We start from the raw sequence: 22991 nt of genomic DNA, 5'->3' as shown, positions 1-22991 counted from the left end.
ATGCAATAAAAAAAAAGAGAATCAGGACATCATCACATCTTTGTATACATTTTTATTTATTTACATCAGTAAGCTAACGTTACAAGACATCGTCTTTCAAAACATTACCTGCGCAAAAGAAAAAAAAAAGAATGAATGAGTCATTCGCACTTTTGAAAATGCCCTTCCGAATGCGTCTCTGTCCGACATAATTCCATAGCGTCCATGTTTTAATGTAAAATAAAATTATGTCTGTGTTAATTAATTAATATTTAAATGTTGCTAGTAGCCCACTCAGACTTGTCCCGGCTAGTTACCGGCAAATTATCTCCATGGCAACGCTTAAAAACAAATGCCGCAGCCGGCAGAGTGGTAGAAAGAATGTGTCCAATCAAAAAGTACACAAGCAGGCTGAAAACCTCTCCATCTCCGCTGTAAAGCGGATGCGCCTTTAGAGAGAAATGCACCTTTCATACGGGTATTTGCTTTCGATCAGATTTTTTTAGTTTAAAAGTGGACATTTCAATATAGGTAGGCTATATTTTGTTTGTTCATATTTGAGACGCGCTCCAGTTCATCAAAGTGCGCCTGATAGTTTGATTTTATTTACAAAAGCACATTTTCTTGTTATTGTGAGTTTAAATAAAAGTTGCAAATTATGTTTTTTTTTTTTTTGTATGACCAGAAATTATATAGCTAGTATTTTCAGTTGTTTCCACTGTTGATAGGAAAATGCACGTGATCGTGCCTGCATGCAGCAAGCGCCACACTCCGCACACACACTTGGATATGCGTAAACATCTTGTGTTTATTTGTGATAATCTTACTACTAACTACTAACTTGTATTGTGAGAGACATTTGAAGAATTGCTTTGTTGTTCTTCTTTTTTTTTTGGATAAAAGCGTCTTCTACATAGCCCAAATGTAATAATAATAATGGTAATAATGGTAATTATTATTATTTGCGTTTATAACTATAAATTAGTTAACTGAAGACATAATATGTTAACCGACGCCTCGGTTGAAAACATCTCAACTTTTCAGAATGCCGCAAGTGCACAGCAAGTCATAATGACAAAACCCATCTGATCAGCTTCGGCCTTTCCGTAACAACATCGAACGCTCGGCCGGACAGCTGATCATAGCTGTACAGGGCAGGGTTTTTTTTTCTCATCTCCATAAATATATCTACTAGTAAAGCTAATGCAAGGGCTAGAAATCAATCAATCCTTTGTATCAAATGCAATGAATCCTCGTCATCATGTCATGGAGAGCGCAGTTCATGCTTTCTTAGCAACAACAGACGGGAGCGCAAGCGCTTGTGGAAAGGAGAAAACGATGCGGCCCTTATGTACACTTATTAGGTGTACTTTAGTAATTCAGAATAAGACAAAAGCACGGTTTTGAAAATGGATATACTGACTCAATACATAAATGTTTCACAATTTAAATACTTAAAGTTACGGATTTCATAATAATAATAATGATAATTATAATTTTAAGAAGAAAATAAGGACGTCAATCATACACATTATTATTGTTTTTATTATTATTATTATAACAGAATGATAATCAGCATACATTCAATAAAGACATTTAGCCCTTTTTTGGTGGTGGTGGGGGGCGGTCAGGGTTCTGGATCTTGGAAAGGGGGCGCTGGGCCAAAAAAGGTTGAGAACCACTGATCTAAAAGACTCTTTCTAGATTCAACATCGAAATCATCGGCTGGCCACTCGATATTTAATTTAGTAACAGCACGAGATAAAACCTCCATAAGCTCCTCATCAGCAGGGGTATGAGCTGGCGAACACTCAATATCCCCCATACTACCGACATCCAGATCCTCAGAACTGGATAGCCGTAATATTGGTGCCTCAGCCTGGGAAGGAGAAGCCGCAGAGCGGGCTCCTTCCTGGGCAAAGACACCGAATCCAGTAGGTAAGGGCTGAGAAAGGGCGGGGCCCGTCTCAAACCCCGCTACTAGATCCATCTGCGAACCCCAAGATGAAATTCGACGCTGTGCCTCGGCAGCAGCGGGATCCGCACCCCGGGGAGCGCGAACCGAACCGTCCTCCTCAAAGAACGCTCGGCGAGAGCGGAGAGTTTTCATAGACAAACTCAAGCAATGCTCACAGTCAGCCCCCTCGAGGACTGACTGGGCATGCTCCACTCCCAAACAAGCAATACACATAGGATGTGTGTCCCCACCCGTGATATAACGAGGGCAGAGCACAACACAAGGTTTATAACTTTGCTTGCTCGCCATAGTGATATATATATATATATATATATAAGGGGCTTGACAGACAACAATAAATAGACAAGGACAGATATACAGAGAGCGCTTGCTGAAGGTGCAGAAGCTATCGCGGTCTGATTTCAGGGTTGCTTTATAGTTTCCTGGTCTATGACGTCACCTATGTCGTAGCGGGCTTCCATTGGACTGATTTTACACGTGCTTCACGACGTAATCACGCAGAGCATTCCCACCGCGTCTCAAACGCAGCTCGAGTTCCCTTGAAAGGGAACCAAACTTGTCACCTTTTTGTTAAAAAAATCATTGGTTTAAATCCAAATGAGGTCATTTGTTTGATCTGTGTAGATTCGTTGTTTTTTAAGTTATATAATGAGAATAATTTTTTCACATCTTAGGGTCCCAATCAGCTCCCAGTACTCACGCCACTGATCAGGGTGTTGCCATTTCAAGGGCCGTCTCAATCGCAAAAAAAAAAAATGTCAGTGCACTGAAACGTTCGCTCCCTGAAAAGTCACCTCAATGCACCGTGAAAACCAGGGAGGATCAATGCTCACTATGTTCTCTTAACGGAAGTTCTGAAGCAAAACATAAATCACATGAGCCAACTCACTACATGCTATAATGTTAGAACAATGCATAAAACCTAGCTAGTCATTTATTAACACTGTGAATGAATGATATTGAAGTTTATATCCCCTACACTGATATCTATGAACTCTTTAGAGATGCTTTTTATAGTCTTTAGATTAATGAGATCATTCCAGCTTCAAGTTCATTTTGGCACTCATTGATTTTGCCGTGTGCTTTAGTCAAGCCATTAATCTGCAGAGGGGAGCTGCTACTGAACCCACAGAATGATCTATTTGTGTTCAGTACTATACGAATACTAGCAAAGCATCTGCCAGACCAATTTATATAATTTATACTACTATTATCCTGATGGTCTGTGGTCAGCTCTGAAACACAGAACAGCTGATATAACACAGTATACACAAAAATCCATTGCGAAGAGATAACAGACCAAAGCTGTGGTCAACACGCCGTTTCCTGCTGCCACCTTTCATTTATTAACTTACTCATTAGTGGTGTTTACTAAAGGCAAGCTATTACTATTTTGCATGGGCAAACACCACTATAGCTATTTCTTAATTATTTCTCTCTTTCACTGTAAATAACTTTTTGTTTCTTGCACTTATTGAATTTACAAAGATTTCAAAACACTTGAAATTGTCAAATTTATCATTAGTTTATTGAATTTAGATGATTAAGAAGCTTGGAGCCATTTGAGGCCGCTTTTTGCTGAGTATGGATCATTATTTGGTCGCTTGTGGAAAAGATTTTCCATCATTTGTAATTCAGTGAATATTATGAATTATTTGATGTTTTCTTTTCTTCATAAGCAGCGAGGCCCTGTAGATCGTCTCGAACTGCTCTGTGATTGGCTCAGGCCGTGGCACAGCAGACTTAGGGGCGTGTCCTCCTTAATGATGGTGTGTGAGCTCTGTGAGCGTTTGATCTGGTCTTGGCTGGGTTATTTGTGGAGTGTTGGGATCATTTGGTTTGGACTGTAATTAAAGCTTTGAGTCAACATGAGCATAATCAAAGCAGTCTGGGTGGTACACTAAAGTACACACATACACACACACACACACACACACACAAAATACAATGATACACACAAGCTAAGCTGTAATTTTAGTGCAACACTGAAAAAAACCCTGACTGAAACAGGAGGAGGAACTAAAGTGTAAAGCACATAATTTAGAGACACAAAGTAAGTGTCTTGTACAACAGGGTATATGTATCTCCTTTAAAAGTGTGTGTTAGATTAGAATAGGTTTTCATGCTTGAATGTTTAAAAATAAATTATTTTTCATAGATTTTACGTTGTCGCAGGCAGCTCCAATCATCTCTGTCTGTCAGTAACGCTCTGTTTAGTTATTGTCTCTATGAAGCCCCTCCTTCAGTAAAGCACAATGTGCTCTAAATGGTCAGCTGGATCAGTGTGTTGTGGTTGGTTAACTGCTTTGACCGTGTTTGGGAAATGTCACACCCATTAACATAACTGCGAGTTTCAACTCGCTACTACTTGCTTATGCCTTGGGTGGGAACTATTTAAATTAGAATATTGTGACGTGTTTGTTCCCTGAAGAAAACTCAAGACTACAATAGAGGCATTTCAGGGAGTTCAGAAACAGTGACACTGATATAGAGAATAAATGGCCAGTTTGCGCCAAGAATAATAACTGAAGATAACCGTAATGCTAACTATATTAGTGTCCACACCAACAAACGATAACGTTCTGTTTATTCTAAGGATTTGCTGCAGGTTTGTCGTCTGCCACTTTAAATGCTCAAGCTCTTTAAAGGTGGAATGGAATCTGATTGGCTGTTAATGTTTTTATCGTTCATCAGCTGGAAAAAAAAATCGTTCTGAAAGTGATTCCAATGATATTGTTTTTATCTTTATCATTATCCTTATAGTTATCATCCTTGGTGTGAACGGGCCTTTACTCCCTTTGGAGGGACAGCAACATTACACACTACAGAAAGTCTCTTATGCTCACCAAGGCTGTATATATTTGAACAATAATACAGTTAAAAAGAGTAATATTGTGTAATATTTGAAATAGAAATCTTTTTTTTTACAAAAATGCATTTTTTTTTATCAATTTAATGTCCTTGCTGAATAATTGTATTAATTGCTTACTATTCCCAAGCTTTTGAATGGCAGTATCAGGATAGTTGTATTCCAGTCATGTTTGAGCCTTATAGAAGCAGTCCAGTGACCTTTGAACTGTGGTGATATAGGTTCTATAGAGCCAGAGCTCTGAGAAACAGCTCGTGTGAGATGATGGATTAGTTCATAAAGAGGATTAGCTGGAAAACTTAGTCTGATTTGTGGACGTGTTCTTAACATTCTCTGATACATGAATAACAGATGATGTTTGAATACAAAAGCAACACTCGTGCCACAATAATGACAGATTGGACAAAAACACAGGAAAGAAGCCAAATCAGTTAATTCACGCTTCATTTCAGTAAAGTAATCTGTATTTCATTTCTTTTTCATCTTCTGCTTTTGATGAAACAGCTTGAGGTTTGCTTGAATTAATTTGTTGATTTGTTTTTCATTCATTGGTTTTATATACACACATTGGTGAAGTCAGGTTCCTGTAGCATCTCCCAAATAATACTTCATTTTTAGATGTACTGTATTGTTATCTGCTGTTATTGCCATAACCTTCATTACCTTAACGTTAATGTTAATTGTAGAAAGGCTGCATTGCCTACAACAGTAGGTAAGATGATGTTTAACAGATTTTTGGCTGTAGTTTAATGTTATTTTCCCCACCTTCGTGATGTCGGCTGCATGGAACTTTATTGCATTTTGATGAAAGATTACAATTAGAAACACTTTTTTTACTTTCAAACGTAATAACAACTACAATTTTATTTCATGTTGACTTAACTGTGTTCTGCTTAGGTGTTTTATGTTGCAATATTTTATATGCTCTGCTAAACCCAGCCGCACTGATTTCATGTCTTTGGATTAATGTGATCCGTGTGGTGCTTCTATCCTACTGTAAATCTGTGCAAAGCCCTCGTTCTAAAGCCTGTGTAACGACCATATCCAGGTGTGTGGCCTCATTTCTGCCTGTTTTCTGTGTCCGCATGATCTATTAGTGACATACACAACCAAACGCTAACTGATGCTGACATCAAGCATGAAGATGAAAGAATGTCAAGTGATTGATGGAGGGAAAACACACTCTTGCTGATGGCCAACATTGCATGTGCGGTACAGTAGAAATGTATACTTAAATACACTCGCGTTTACAGGGCGGGACGTGCTTGCCTGGACGTGGGCGTAGGGCCCATATTTAGATCAGAATCTGTATCTTTACAGCGAGTTAAATTCACACTGCTAAATATCCATGGCAAATTGTCAGGTTTAAGCAGTGGTTACGCATACAAAATGCAGATAATTAGAGGAAATGCTTTACGCAGTAACTTTTCAGACCCGTTTCTCCTCTGAACAAGCCATAGAGAAACTCAAAATGCTTTAAATGTTTGCTGTTTTTCTTCATGCTTAAATCATTTTGTACAGAGCAGGTTTCAGAGATCTTCAGGTATCAGCCAGGACATCAGACTCTTTGAAGGTTTTTCAACAGGTTGAGAAAATGCAACTTTAGTGATGCCATGTAAGAACATTTCAGTGAAGTAAAAAAAAAGAAAAGATTTTTTAGTGTGAAGAACATTTTAAAAATCTAAAGATCCTTTTTTCCACTATACAGAACCTTTTGTACAATAGAAAAGTTAAATGGATGTTACAGGTTCTTCATGAAACCATCAATGCCAATAAAGAACCTTTATTTTTAAGAGTGTTAATCTTATGGGATATAAAGCCCTGCTCCAGAAGTTAGCATCGCTGTCCTAAAGATTTAGAATCAGAAACAACATAATCCTAGTGTAAAGCCGGGTTGAAACTGTACGATATACAAAGTGCTTTAATGAATCTCTCACAGGCTCATAGGTCCTTAACTCAACCTGCTTGCAGTTGTAGCCAATGAGCTCGCTGTTCAACCTTCAAATACTTTCAGAAACCCTCCACCTTCCCCAGCTCCACCTGTATAGATCTGCTACGGGTAATTCATGTACAGCAGCAGCGTAGCAGATCTATTCCGCCAAGACTAAATATGTTAACATTGTCATACTCGTCACCATGCCAAACACTCAGAGTTGTCATGACAGAAATACAATAGTCCTTTCACAACGGTTGCTTTTCAGACTGTATGAACATGATTCCCGCTGTAAGCCATGTCACACTATAGGGTATCTGTTGTCATTAATGTCAGACTGTACAGCAGTCGAGACGCGTTAAAAACGGACACATGCAAGAGGATTTGTCCAGAGTTTTACATCATAAAGCCGTGACACGTTCGTTCAGTGACTGTGAGCTGCATGTGGGATATAAATGGTGGCTAGCTAACAAAAACAACCTCTAGCATTAATTTTGATCATGGCTTTTCTTGAAAAAACAAAAAAACAAAGACGTGTGCGTGGAGCAAATGGTGGTTTGTTGTTGTCTCACTAATTCCATCATCCGGTTCTGCGCCCCTATTGGTTTGATTTGACTGTTGTCGTAGTAAGAGAAGCCACACAGCAGGACTGCACCTCAAAACTTCTGACACTGCTAGAATTTTGTCTGAGGTCAAATTTGATTGCAATGCTCAATAATCAGCTGTCGGCAAACATGTCAAACTAATCAAAGACTTCAGATTTTGGCCCATGATCAGAGGAATCTTTTAGGATTCACAAAATGTGTGTTTATATTACAGGTGGTTGGAGGGGAGAAGCAGGTGACTGTGGAAATTAAAACTGTCAGTGACAGAGCAAGTTATTACATTTTGATGAAAAATACAAAAACTATGAACTTGTATAGTAGGCTACATTTGATTTCATACTACCTTCTAAATATCAAACCATGTCTGCATATATGTTAACTGAAGTGAAGAAATTGTATTTATTAGTGGATTTACATGGCAATAACATTCACATCTGTTGCATGCTGTACTTGTCACATCTGTTTTATTTATTTATTTACCTAAATAGGGGACTGGGGCTAAGTTGTCATATTTTTTTTACTCCAGTGAATATTTGTCAGTGTCAGGTCAGTCAAAATCAATAATATTTTCTTCTGGTTTTAAAGACAATATTAATAGTATTTAAGGCAAGACATCCTAGGTGAATAGGGTAAAACATTAACTAATAGATATCACTATATCTATGGAAACAACAAATTCTTGTTTCATTTTGTTGACATTAAATCAGAAAATATTTTTTAGGAATAAAATGTATAAAATCAGGCAAACTATATATGAAACCCTCTGTAATGAATATCAGAATTCACATGTAGAATAAAACTGTAAAGTTAGGTGTATAAGAGCTACTGAAGAGCTAAACTGAATAGGGCTTGGTGAATAAGAAAAAAAACTCATTTTGAGAAATGAACTTATATTGTAATTTAAATCTAATGCAAAGATGGATAAAGTGCAATAAAATTACTTAAAACTGTTTTTTAGATGCTTACTTTCAACTAGTCTGAAAACACACAACATAAAAAGGCCAAAATCTCAAATTTACCAGTGCATGAAAAAAAAAGTCTTTGTCTGCAGTGTGTAAAACAATTATGAAATACAAAACATTTTCGAAACCTGGAACAAGACAATCCGGCGTTAATCCTGCCTCAAAATTAACCCCTGGTTAACATCTTGAAGTGTGAAAAGCCCATTGGTATCCTAACCTTGGCAGGGGCCGAGGTGCCCCGGTGTGCCCTCCCACAAGGGGCGTATGTACGGCTGCTGTGTAACCCGACACCCGGTGCTCGCCACAGCGGCTCTCCAAACTGGTATTTAAAAAAGGAAAAGGATGAAACTTCCACTCCTGACTCCTCAAACCCCCCAAGCACCAAACATCCAGTAGCTGCTGTAGCTGTTGCCAACCCGGCATAAATGCCTACAGCACCCGGGCAGGACCGGACAGAATCGCCCGCGGATTATTCCCGTCGCTCCACGGGAGGGATTTATTGTGGTGTCGCGCGCAGCAGACCGGTGGGAGATAGTGCTCATTCCGCACAACGGTTTATCCGATGCATGAGACGACGGCTCGCGCTCTCGGGCAGCGACGCAGTCACGCAGATTAACGGATCAGGATTTTGACTGCCGGGACAAATGAATACAAATGAATTTAGCGACCCGAAGGAGAGTCCGCAGAACCTCTCTTCTGGTGGCAAAGTAAGTTTCAGTTTTACCTCATATCAGGTTCCTACTTAACGGGTCAGTCATGCAGGTCGGGCACCTCCGTTACCCGGTTACACCGGAGACAAAGAGCGCTTGGTGACTGGATGTTTGCGCAGGGCTCGCTGGTTTGTGTGTGTTGGTGCTGGGTGAATGGGTGCTTGTTCGCGCGCCGCTTTTACCTGTGGTACTTGGCCAGTTTTCAGAGCTGAACAGAACCCGATCTTTAACTGAAAGGGTCCAGGTGTACCAGCAGAGACGTGCTTGAGCCAGCTCTTTACCATCATTACGCGCAGGCTGCATAGGTTTCTGAAGAGGTCCAAGAACTCCAAGGTCAGTTTAATAAAAACTTTTGCGCATTTGCATAGTGCATGTGGTCTTGCCTGTGGATCAGGTCTTTGGGTTCATTTCTGTCTCTAGAAAGGGACCGTTTACATACGACGCATTCTCGCTATTTTTATTGTCTTTTATTGTTCCTTTATGGATCCATTTAATATTATTCTAATAATTGTTTTTTAACTATATATTAAAACAAATAAATAACATTTCATTCATTCAGTGAAACCCCAGTAGTCTAATTGAGTGTATGTTTATAGGAACTTTTTGTCATTGACGTGACTGGGAAAATGGCCCAATTATCCTGAATTAACCCTGCATGTTGTCATATTAACAACCTGTCGGTTTTTGTTTTATTACGAGTCCAAAATGATTAGCGATTCATTCTAATTAATTCAGTAACCACTTCAGACAGATTCACGTGTTTTGTTTCACTTTGGAGAACCGGGTTGTATAGTGATTCGTTGAATTGGACTACAATGGTCATGATGTAGATTCAGAATCATTATCAGTTTATTTCGCCTCAAGATTAACTGAATCGAATGTCACCGCTTCCGGTAATTTTGGCGCTCTAGGGACACTCAAGGTTCTATTCGAGCGCTCGTGGAAACTCGGAATTCTTGGAAGCGTCCTTTGAAAATATTCTCAGTGTGCGTGTATGTTTGTGTGTATTTTCTACTGGGCATCACAGTCAAACCGCACAGAGACGCTAAACAAACAAGACTTCCGTTCCTCACACCCTCAACTGTGGCTCTGATGCCCGTGATTGGACGCGTCACGAATGAATGAATGAATGAAAATTATATGATCAATAAGTTATGACAACTATGAATTTACATTGCTTTAACTCCTACAAAAGTTGAAAATTGTTTAACTTATTTTGATAAGTTATACAAAATTAAATTAATTTATTAAAAAGTCAGTTAAATGTAGTTTAAGTTGAAAGGACTGAAACATCCAAGTAGTTTAAGTTGAAAGGACTGAAACATCCAAGTTGATTGTACTTAAAAATTGTAGGCAGCGATTTTTTTTTACAGTGAATGAATGAATGAATGAATGAATGAATGAATGAATGAATAACCTGTTCAGGTCTTAGAATAGCTAACAGAACAACTAGGCCTAGATAATGACATTTCATGCACCATGTAAACCGAGAATGAAATGTGCTTTAAATTGTAGCCTACTTGACAGAAGGTTATTTAGCAATATTCCCATTTATAACTTTCCAGGAATGTTTTATGCAACAATCTATAGAACGTTCGCTGGTGTATAGCCTATATCAAAAATATACAAAAATACGACAAGCAAATGTTTAATTAGGTATAATCAATAGTTTTACACAGGCCTACATATTTTTAGAGCAGGCAAGAGTTTAAAGTGTGCTTCTGTGACTTTGCATGGTTGTTTATGGTGTGTGTTATAAATACCATTCTGACAACCAGCAGGCTAAACCACATATTTTATGATAGCTACCCAAATGCATTGCACGTAACAGGCAGCAAAGCAAGAAAAAAAGACCCTAAAAAAGAAAAAATTTAAAAAAACGAAACTAGGGATAAAGGCCATGAGTAAATCTTGGAAATTAACCATGAACCTCTTTCAGCAAACCTGAAAGTGAATAGAAACTGTAGTGTGCTAATGCTGTTCAATTATAGATGTCGTATCACAGGTAAGGACACACATTTCCATAAAACGTTATTTGATTAAGCAATTGTGGCGCTTCCGCTAAAGGATGTAGTCTCTGAGGTGTAACTGAGGTGCGCAGTGATACAGAAGCTGGTGAACAGGTGTTTCCCTTCATAGCTGTATTATGTATTTTTAACACTGCTGAAACGCTGAATTGACCAATCAATTATCCGTTTCATATGTTTATGGTACCTCTGATTTAGTGCATCTTGTGCGGTCTGGTCTGAGATCTCTACTGCTGTTCGTTTTTTTTTATTTTTTTGATGCCGGTGATACCAGTAACCGGATATCTTGCACTTCCGCCCCTGTCCGCCAGGGTGCGCCCTACATAACACTAACTCCTGACCAGACAGGAATATAATGATTTTGGATCCTCTCTGTTACAGATATGTGCTTGATTTCTTCATATACACTTATATACCTTCAGATTGTAACACAAACTTTTTGTGCCTCAAACGGAAGAGTGAATTGGATAAAGATGTTGTTGTAGAGCAGGGTCATGTTCTTCCTCATCGATGTCCATCACTGTGTGTCAAACAGAAGGAATTTTCCACTCTTCTATTACTGAAGTAAAAGAGAGAAAGAGAAGGGTTGTATGCAAGGATGGGTCTTTTTAGTCGTTTGTGTACATAGTGTGTGTTAGTGTGTGTGAGTTTACACATTTGTGTGTACATGTGGTTGCTACCATTGAAAAAAATTCCACTCACTGAATAACTAGGCCTGGAAAAGGGAAACTAGAGCTAAATATGCTATTGACACTACACACACTCACTTTTACTTTAAATAAGGACATACCATAGACTTCTAATGATCTTATATAAGCTAATTATAATGAGTATTTATTTTATTTTGTAATTTTTCCAACTGGCAATGTCCTTGAATGTCTCAAAATGGTTTTGTCTAAGTTTGTCCCCAAACTTACAAACTTACTTTTTCTTCTAAATCTGCTTTGACTTTAGTTATTGGATATTTTAGCATCACTTAGAGATGTGAATCTGTCAGCTCAGTTTAACACATTTTAACCATGTTCCCATGCATTTTCCTTAAAAAAATCCAAACTTTAAATGAGATAGATAAGATTTCTGTTATTGCATTATACAAATATTCACTCACACAGTGTTTATGAGACTCAAGAGATGCTTGACACATACATGAGTAATTCTCTGCAGTGAACACACACACACAATAGAAAGAGCACATTCAGCTGCGACACACACACACACACACACTGTTTCTCACTCATCTGTTTGTGGTGGCTTACTAACTGTGAGGTCAGACTAGCCGTTGTTTCTGCCGTTCTGATTGGCTGAGAAACTCTGCGGCGAGACGCTTCACTTCCTGACTCAGGTACGGGGATCCTGGGGGAGTCTAGGACCGCGTGTTTGTGCATGATAGATAAAAGTGTGTGTGTTTTGTGGTCACCAGGTAATGTTTAAAGCAGCTGTCAGGCGAAGACTCACACACACTCATGTCCGCATGCACAGTGGGGGTTTGGAGCGCTCCGTCTACCCTGCCAATCATAATTGAAAGCCTTCTCCTGTGGGTCACTTCCTCTTTCATGTGCCTGTGAAATCAGAGGTTAGGGTGCAAAGGTCAAAGTTCAACAGGGTCAGTCTGGCAAAAAACTATATCTAAGGTTCCTTTGTGGTATCGTCACGCATAAAGTCTCACAGTTTTCACTGTAGTATTAGTGTTGTTTGCTAAGGTAAGCCAATGTTTCAGGGGTTTTATATCTGAGTATTATATATTTTTTATCAATTATTTTTTAGATTACCTTTGCTGTCATCTGATATTCAGTTAAACACTGTTAAATGTAATATTTTGCACATCTCAAAATAAAAAAATAAAAATTCATACTGTACAACTACTGTTAAAAAGATTTGGGTTGAAAATATTGTTTAATATTTTTGAAAGAAGTATCTTATGCTCATTTGATTAAAAAATGCAGTAAAAACTGTAATATTGTTAAATGTGATTATAGTTTAAAAAAACTGTTTTCTATGTGAATATATCTTCAGTGTCGCATCATCTTCAGAAACCAACTTAATCAGTCATATTATTATCAATGTTTAACATAGTTGTGCTGCTTCATATTTTTGTGGAAACCATGAGACATTTTTTCAAGGTTTTTTGATGATTGGAAAGTTTCTGTAAAGTCATCTCATGCAGCTGCTGTTAGAAGCTCCGGTTGCTTTAGAAACGGTCAATGTTCTGAGCACCAGCTTATGACTGCACATTGGCTGGTTCTGCCTGAAAAATGCAGTTTTGGAACAAAATTTATGAGAGTTTTTGTCAGATTTCATTGAAGATTTCAAATGGAATTTAATCGTAAGCTTGGTGAACAGCTTTGGAGAATTTATTGTTTCCCCATTCAAAGAGATACTAGCTGTACTTGCATGACTGAAATATCCGACAGAGAGGCGTTTCAAAGATGGAGTGAATAAAAGCCCAAATTCAATCTATTCATCAAATAAATTGATTGTGTCCCTTCAGAAAATTTGGACTAAACCGCTTAATTCATATGGATTATTTTTTGAATTGGCAAAATGGTAGTTGCTTAGCTGTCAATGGAGGGACAAAAAGGTCTCAGATTTTATCAAAAATATGTTTTTTTTGTGTTCCAAAGATGAACGGAAGTCTTAGGGGTTTGGAATGACATGAGCGGGAGTAATTAATGACTGAATTTTCATTTTTAGGTGAACTATCCCTTTAAAGGGACTTGATGTACTTCTTATGTATACGTTTATATGCATATTTTGACCATTTCCAAATGAAAGAAAAGAAACTACAAACACAATGTTTTCATTCTCTATAAACATGGAAATACATTTAACTGGCCGGCCGGCATCATCCATCAGTTTGATGGTTCACTCCCCTCACTCCGGAAAGATGGTTTTGCCAGTAAAATGTTCCACTTGTTTGGGTCGAGGCCAGTGCAAGAAGCCTGAAATGTGTACCTCCATTGTAATGATGATGTTTTGACAAGTGGCTTCTGTTATGTAAAGGTCTGATTCAACATCTAACTCTGCTACCCACAAAATAGTGGAAATTCAAATGAGTAACTGTGTCTTTCTCTCTCTGTGTCTCTAGGAGAGCTCTTCTTCTGTGTATTCTACTTTATTGTACTTCTTTTGGATTCACCCAAGTACTCTTTGAAGGTAAGATGTGAAAGATATAAACATGCAACATTTGTTTGCATATGTGTGTGATTGCATTGAAATGGTGGTTAAAAATTAGGGGGGGGAATGTGGTTAAAACTAGATTTTTGAGGCCACTGAATTATTGCACAATAATAAAGTTTCATGTTCTTACACTTTCCACTAAGTTTGGAAAGTTTTACAACATTAAACTTAATACCCTGATTCATGAAACACAAACACCCTCTCTCTCTCACATACGTATGAGTTTCCTTACCCAACTTTTACCTTTTCTTCTGCCAAACATTGCTCAGTTCTGAACACATTTCCCCAGTAAAGCATGTCCTATAACCCCTTTTACATGAATGAGTGTGTGTGAGTGCTTCTTTTTTATAGAAAAAATGACATCATGTTCCCTCTTGACTGCTGATTCATGCCGAACACAACTGGTAACACACATATGAAAAGGCCTGGAAATAATGTTATGATAAATCTACAGAATCAATTGAAGATCACATGCTTTAAGATCCGTTCACACTGACAGCAATGAGAGGTCATTGAGTGTGTGTGACTGTCCAAAATCTCAGATGAAAGTTTTCATGGTGCATTTCACATAATATTTATGCTGCATCCTAAGACACCTAAATTTGGAAGAATTATGAGCAAGCATTACATGTACTGTTGTCATGGTTTAATCAATCTCGAAATGAAAAGTGACAAGCTCAGCAAAAATTTTATCCATTCAAGAAAGCTATTGATTTGATATGCTAATATTTTTTAATACTGCAAAGCAATGAAATAATGTCTGATTAATAAATGTTCTATTTTACCCAATTTGTATGTGCACACTCATTGAAATCAGATGCATTGGTCAAGTTTCTAGGATGCTTCTTGGAAATGCACAAAATTGTTTTTGCCTTTCGGTTATCAATTCTGAATAGTTTTTTTTATTTAGTCACATTAGCTGTAAATGATATTTGACTAATTACTCTGGAGCCACCTAAAAATGACTTCATGACAAAAGAGATTGGCTAATGGCACCACAGGAACATGCCCAGTCCCAAAACCATTGATAGTCCTTCACAGTTTTATGGGTGTGAAACACAAACAGTTGCTCACTTACAGTAGGTAATTAAAAAGCATCATTCAGACAGTGTACTATTGTGTGAAGTAGTTCCTGGCGTTGTTCTCATATGTTTGGCTCTGTCCTGGCCTTGTGAAGCCAACCTTGACCCAAGTGACACACACACACACACACACACACACACACACACACACACACACACACACACACACACACACACACACACACACGCACACACACACATACACTCACACACACACACATCAGTTCACTGTGATAAGTTCACAAAATTTCCTTGTCAAAAGCCAGTTTTTAGCACTATAGTTTTGGCTTCAGATACAGACATGCAGCTGTTAACTTGCTGCTTCTTTTTTAGCCCAAATGATGTTTTTCTGCTGGAATTTAACACACATGGCACAAAACTGAATTAGCACATTAAAATGATGTAATGGGGAGCAATGGACCTCCTAAAGATGTCATGAAATCAAAATGAAAGTTTTATAGCTTTAAACATGTGCTCATATGTGTTAGCTCTAAATGCTATCCTTCTATATTTTTACTCCTTGTTACTTGCACTAAGCTGGTCTCCACTTTCTGTACCTCAAACCTTGCAACGATGTATAGAACCATAATATATGTATATATAATTATATTTAAATATGTATAACTGTGAATATGCATATGTGTGTATTAAGATGTGTTTGGGTTTGTGTTGCAGATGTGGACGTGTTGCAGCGGTTGGCTCTGCGTGCTGAGCTCGGTTCTCGCGCCGTTCCCGCAGGCGTCATCTCCCTCCGCTCTGGAGTCATCTTCACAACACGGGCACGAGTTACCACTGCGACACGCTCTGTGTTCCCACCAGAACTCTTCTGGAACTGCACTATTATCCTGAGCGTCCGATCTCACCGCTTAAACTCAGCATTTCTCTTCTCCGTCCTATCTGGGAATCGGATTCAGCTCGGGCTGGAAATTTCGCCCGGCCAGCTAACGCTTCACGCCGGCCCTGGGAATGCCGCGATCTTCCCATATAACCTTCATGACGGACACTGGCATCATCTAGCCTTCGTTCTTAATGGGCAATCAGTGACCCTACACTCTCCCTGCTCGGAGAGCAATGGTGGAGTTACACAGAAAGTCCCCATACTTCCCGAACGTCTGAACCCTCGTGGAACATTCCGCTTGGGCGGCAACAGCGCTTTGCTTCCGGGTGCGGGACCCTTTGAGGGGGCGGTTTGTCAGTTTGATGTGGTGCCCTCGGCACAAGCCCAGCAGAATTATTGCAGCGCCATCCGTAGGCAGTGCAGAGAAAATGACACCTACAGGCCAGCGCCTCCCGCTCTACTTCCCCTCCCATCCCGACACGCCCCACCACTATTGGCCCACACATTACCACCTAATCGCACTTTCACTTTCACCCCCACTCATTTCCTTTGGACATCCATAAATGGTGCAGTTGGGTCTTCTGCTGCAAGAATGAACGATGGTGTACGACCCAAGCCTTCCTCTTCCACACCTCAACCCCTTTCCTTGATGCAAACAGGACTTGAACCTCCTTTATCTAGGGAATATTTAAATTCTGTCACCCCCAAACCTACTCTCAGGACACCTAAGCCGACTGCCTCAAAACCTGCTGTCTGGCTTACCCCCACAAAACCAGCTGGATCCAAACCCACTCTCCCAAAAATAATTCCCAAATTTAGTGCAACAAAGTCTTCTGAACCAAAGCCCACGATTGCTCAACCAACCTCTTCCAAACTTGGAAGTTCAAAAACAACTGGACCCAAAACTACACCACCAAAACCTTCCAAACCAACAGCTGTAAAACCCGTGGTAAAGAAACCAACTCTTGCGTCAAAGCCCACCAAGATCAACCCTACGAAGGAAATTTCTACTGGTGCTCAACCTATCAATCCTATCAAGAAACAAAAAAACAATTTAAATCCATTGTTAGACCCAGAACCGACCACCTCCAAAAGACCCTCGCCAACCAACAAAAAGCCACCCCAGCCCAAATCCAAGCCCTACACCACACTACCGACCCTAAAATCCACCCTTGCCCCAAACCCCTCACCCAAAAAGAGCCTCCCAACACCCAAATACACTCCGTTCACCACCGCTGCACCAAACAAATCATCAAAAACTCCCAAAGTCAATCCTGATAAACCTAAAATGCATTACGTCACACCACGCACTCTAGGGTTTGCCGTCCAAACTGTGACTCTCCCAGCTTTCGACGATTTCCAGAGCTTTGAGGTGGAGCCGACATACTTTTCCCTTCTTGTTGGACCGCCAGGACAAAAAGGAGATCCTGGAAAAATGGTAGGAGAGCCGCATTGTGTGTGTGTGTGTGTGTGTGTGTGTGTGTGTGTGTTATCAGAGCCGTGGCTTGTGTTCGATAAAGTCTTGATAGTGCATCATATGTTACATTTGAGAATGTTGGTAAAAATGGGCACATAAGCAGGCATAAATGTTCATAAATATTCCACCTATAGTAACACATATGAAGATATACAGAAGAGAGGAAATTTTGTTTTGCAACATCACATAATCCTACTTTTCTTATAAAAATTTCAGAAGTTACCAGCAAGTATTTTGTCTCTCCGCACTGAAAGCAAAAATGCTGCATGACAAAGTAACATCCAATGAGAATGTATTTGATGTTAAATCTGGAGCAAGATCTTTGACCAATGAAATTTCCCTGCAAGCGGGGGCTGTCTAGCATGGTACAATACAAATAGCAACTAACTGACTATATGTCTTATTGCTGGTCATGATTATAGCTGCTTAGGACATTACACGTCATCAGCGTGTTTCATGAGGCTGCATTGTAGACAGAAAGTCACTGAGCGCCTCAAACAAGCAGCATCTGCCTTTTGCAGTTCCCCTGAACCAAAACTACGATGGCAATACTATCAATGCCGAAATGATTCTGAAGCAGTCAAGTAGTACAAGATAGAGCTCTCCAAGTTGTTTTCGTTCATTATTATTGTAATGTTATGTGCTTTAAGACATTAGGTAATTTAACGCCGTCTCTCGTGACACTTTGCAGACTCTACTGTGTGTGTTTATGTGTTTTGAAGTAGGTGTGGATTTGGAGATGCTCTGAAGGGAGGGTGGGATCTCATGCTTTCAAGGCTAGCATGCAATTACTAGCCTCTCTGAAACTGCACACCCTAGCTTTAACAAATAAGAGATAGCTTTTATCCCTTGTCGAGGGGCAGTGTGCATATTGATCAACGAGGTGCCATTTTTTCTTGCAGCAATAATAACTGTATTTATACAGTACACTTTTTCAAAAGTTTGGGGTCGGTAAGATTTTTAAATGGTTTTTGTCATATAAAAAAAAAAAGTCTCTTATGCTCACCAAGGCTGCCTTTGATCAAAAATACAGTAAAAATTGTGAAATATTATAACAATTTAAAATAAATACTTTAAAATAACTTAACTATTTCTGTATATTTTAAAATGTAATTTATTCCCGTTCAAAAGAACAGCTTTATTTGAAATATAAATCTTTTGTAACATTATAAATGTATTTAATGTCACTTTTGATCAATTAAATTCAGTTGCTGAATGTAAGTATTAATAAAAAAAACAAAAAAAACAAAACAAGTACTAACCCCAAACTTTTGCACAGCAGTATTTTTCACATATTTTATATATTCAAATATCATATATGATTTTTGTCCAGGTAGAAGTTTTGTGCCTTAAAATGACTTTTATGGTGGTACAAATAGAAAAAGATATTTTTTTTGTGGATTTATATTGGTTTGGACACTTGTCTCCAGTTTCCAGGTGGCTCAAATGCTTTCTAAGGGATGTAAACAGCTCCAAATTGCTTGCAGTTTTAGTATATTTAGTATGTTTTGTATATACAGCATCAATTTATCGTCAAAATGTGTTGAGATGTTGATAATGCCCATGTAGCTCATACAGACATTTGACTCACTTTGTGTTTGAAAGCTGTTGAGCGATGTGCTTTTAAAAGCTGGGTCAAAGGTCAGGGGAATTGGTCAACATTTTATCAGTCACCCAGACACTCGCACAGAAATTTACAAGCACGGAGTCCTGTTCCATTCATGGAAAACTAGGCATGGGATTTCAATCAAATGAATTGAAAACTCTTAAACCAAGAGTTTAAGAGACTACATTTTAAAAGGAACCACCTAACCTGTGACCCAAAAACAAATAAGGATAAGTGAGTTATTGCAGGTCCTGTGTTAAATGCGAGTCAGCCGTATTTAAACAGTAGGACTTCGACGTCTTTAAGGTTCTGTAGAAGAAGCAACGTTTCTAGGAGCAACATGGGGATAAAATAGTGATGTGAGGCAAATCTCTTGGGAATAGTTCAGTTAACAAGGATGTTCAAAGTGAAGTCTGTGATGACATCATCATGCTCAGACACTCTAGAGGGCATTTTCCTAAATAGCTGACTAAACTTCACAAAATGGCCCACATCTTGAACAATGACCCATTTTAACTTGTGTCTGTTTATGTCTGCGCATCGCTGTGGTTACCTCCGACCCTTAGGCAATCACACTGTGTGTGCATGTGTAATTTGGTGGAGGCTCACAGGTATGTGTGTGTGTAGCACCCAAGAGAATGTTCCCTGTTATTACCAAAGGATAATTACCCAAAAGCCCCAATCATCCACCATAAAGATGCGTTCTCCAGGTACTTGACTAAAACTCCTGGAACACACCCGGCGATTCTATCAATTACACATGCACACGTGCTCTTAGTCTGCAATTATTTACAGCTGCAGTACACGCTTTACTCAAAGACAATGAGCTGTAACCTCTATCTTTAGCGCTATTTAAATATGCAATAACCCGTTCAAAACACTGTTAGTGTCAAACTAACTTTGTTTAGAAAGAAATGCTGCGGCGGGCTTACTAAATACTGTGCAGTATGTACTTTTTACTGTCTACCAATATTTTTAAATTAGCATGAAAAATATGAAATGTTTTTCTTATTAGGATGTTTTTATTTAAAACTTAATTTTAGTGTAAATTTGTTATGTGCTTTTGTAATTTTTTTGTTATTTATATATTTATTTTTAATATTACTATTTAGGTTGAATTTATTTTTATTTAAGTTTTATTTTTTATCCGGTTAAAAATTCAAGTTCACACTCAGGCCATCCAAGTAGTAGGTGACTTTTTTTCTTCAATAGTAATGTAAAGAATAGTTTTAATATTCAGTAACCCTTGATGATTCATATAATGCAAGTCAATGGCTGCCGTGACTTCAAAAAACACATATACAGGCAAAACAAAATTTAGACCCGTGGCTCCTGACGACCCATTGACGTCTTTTAAGGGCGAAATGATCAGTCTGTTCAAGAAACTTAACATAATTTACAACATTATTACCTGTAATCAACAGCATCGATAAACGGTCCTGAGCGCATTCACGACAGTCTGGAGCACAGCGTAATGACGAACGCGCGGTAGCAAACTCGCACGTGAGCTGACACTGTGTTCGACTGAAGAGAGGGAAGATGCGTGTGTTGTATCGTTCTTCAAACTGGTACTTGTGCTTCTGCTGGATGCCGCAAGCTACATACATTTTTTTTTATTGCTTATGCAATCTCAATCGTGAAGATTGACTTTATACAGAATCCCAATGTTTGAGCTCCCCCTTTGCATTTTTAATCCAAAACTATCTTAAAATGTGTCAATTAAGTACTGCTGCTTGTATAATTCATATTCATTCAGCTTACTAGGAATGGAAGTTGAGTGTATTGCATTATATATGGAATTAGAACTGCAGAAATAGAAATTAGAGTAGTATACTATTTTGAACACAAACCGCAGTGTTGCATCATGGTAGTATCTCAGTGTTCATTGAGGACTTTGGCGGTGCAGGGGCTGTGTACATGTTTGTAGGAGAGAAAGGACCAACCCCCCTCCTCCATCAACAGAGCCATAGTTCTAGAGCTCTGAGATTCTTAACATAAACACACACAAGCTCACACACCAATCTTCTGTGAGAGCCGCGCTCAATGGAAGTCTTTCATCCCGTGCCGCGTGGCACTGCTCTTGGGGGTGGAGGTGGAGAACCCAACCGATCCTCTGTTTCAGCAACTATGTTGATTCATATGATACTGGTTGAGCGATAGAGCTGGGAGAGATTACCGGAAAAATTCTGATGTTTTTGGCCATTTGATGATATGTGATATGTACAGCATATTATTGCTCTGAAATGGCTTAAACGGATGTTTTTATTCAGTAGGAGGACCAGATAGCCATTGTTGCCAAGTAGAGTAAGAATGTTTAACTAAACTAAATGTTTAACTAATATATTGAAATACAGTACAAATCTACATTAAACGGCATTTGCGACCCATTTTAATTTTGATAGAAATGTTTGTTTAAAATATTATGTAGATAAAATATTTTTTATATCAATAAATAAAATATAGTAAAGAATAAAATGTTGTTTAACATTATTATTATTGTTGTTTAAAAATAATATTATTTGATTTATATGCATATTTAGAAAATATTTTATACAATTTTAATTATTTTATGGTTTATGTAAATAAAATGATGATAAATAAAATATTATTTATTTTATGAATAGAAATATTTATAAAATATTCTGTAAATAAATACATACTTTATATTAATAAAATGTTTATTTTATTTAAAAATTGATATTATTACAATTATATTTATATATAATATGCAATAAAATATTCCATATTTTATAAATATAAATATTTAAAACATATTTGTGCATATTTATTTTATCAATATTTCATATTACTAAAATTGTTTTTTAATTTGATAAATATTACATATTTTAATAAATATTTTTTCCCGAACAAATCATTGAATCAGTGTTTTGTATCGAATCACCAAAATGGACAGTTTGATAGATTGACATTTTTATTCTTATGTTCTTGTTTTAATGCTGCCATACTCAGAATAGGAGCACAAAACCAGTTTACAATTTGCAATCTGAGAACTCTACGATTGTGGGATTGGTACATAACTTCTAAGCTACAGAAAAGGACCACAGGGATCTTTTCATAAATGCACAAAGCACACACACACACAGTGGGATACAGGATCTACAAGTCTTCTGTAAGTCTATAGCTCATTATCAGAAAAAGGAAATTCCTTCAAATGACTTCCTGTTTCCTCTTTGCTGTGTTTAGTTTTTAAACAGGGTCTTGCACCACTATTAGCACACACCTATGCAGCGAGTCTGTGTTCGATTCATAAGTACGCTCTTGTGTTTGGTAGGGAATTCTGGGACCTCCAGGGAAACCAGGGCATCCAGGGACGAGAGGACCTCGGGTGAGTGTGCATGTGTGTGTTAGACTAAAAAAGCTACTGACCTTCGACCTTAGATATAAACAGGAAGTTTGTAAAATGCAGTGCCCTATAAAATCTCTCACACACCGTTCGCCCTAATGTATTTGTGTTTTCTTGGTCCTTTTAAGTGTGAGTGTTTGGGTTTTGTCTGGTCAGCAAGTCAATCTGACCTCAGAGCAATATACAAACCGGCCCTCCGCATCCGTCTGTCACATTCACTTTCGCACTCAATCATTTGAACTTTCTTACTCCTGTCCGTCTGTTTTGTCATTTGTGTGTTTTTAATGAAGTTACGAAATCACAATTACAATTGCACCTAGTTTTTAAAGTATTAAAAGGATAGTTCACCAAAAAATATTTTTTTGTCATGATTTACTCCGCCTA

General features: G+C 38.2%; 1 protein-coding gene across 1 annotated transcript in view; it reads left to right on the top strand.

Annotated features, from left to right (window-relative positions):
* The first annotated feature begins 8596 nt into the window (after window positions 1–8596).
* The window catches only part of col27a1a (collagen, type XXVII, alpha 1a), a 72913-nt gene continuing 58518 nt past the window's right edge, over window positions 8597–22991 (top strand). Inside the window, exons 1-4 of the mRNA XM_077194330.1 lie at window positions 8597–9033; window positions 14149–14216; window positions 15998–17598; window positions 22536–22589. Of these exons, the coding sequence (XP_077050445.1) occupies window positions 8981–9033; window positions 14149–14216; window positions 15998–17598; window positions 22536–22589 (1776 nt within the window). The 5' untranslated portion in view covers window positions 8597–8980. The remainder of the gene's footprint in view (window positions 9034–14148; window positions 14217–15997; window positions 17599–22535; window positions 22590–22991) is intronic.

The sequence above is a fragment of the Siphateles boraxobius genome, unplaced genomic scaffold (assembly GCF_051911475.1).
Source record: "Siphateles boraxobius isolate OS27281-9 unplaced genomic scaffold, OSU_SipBor_1 11, whole genome shotgun sequence".
NCBI classification, from domain to species: Eukaryota; Metazoa; Chordata; class Actinopteri; order Cypriniformes; family Leuciscidae; genus Siphateles; species Siphateles boraxobius.
The sequence above is the reverse complement of the archived record's forward strand: the minus strand, read 5'-3'. Positions and strand labels throughout refer to the sequence as shown.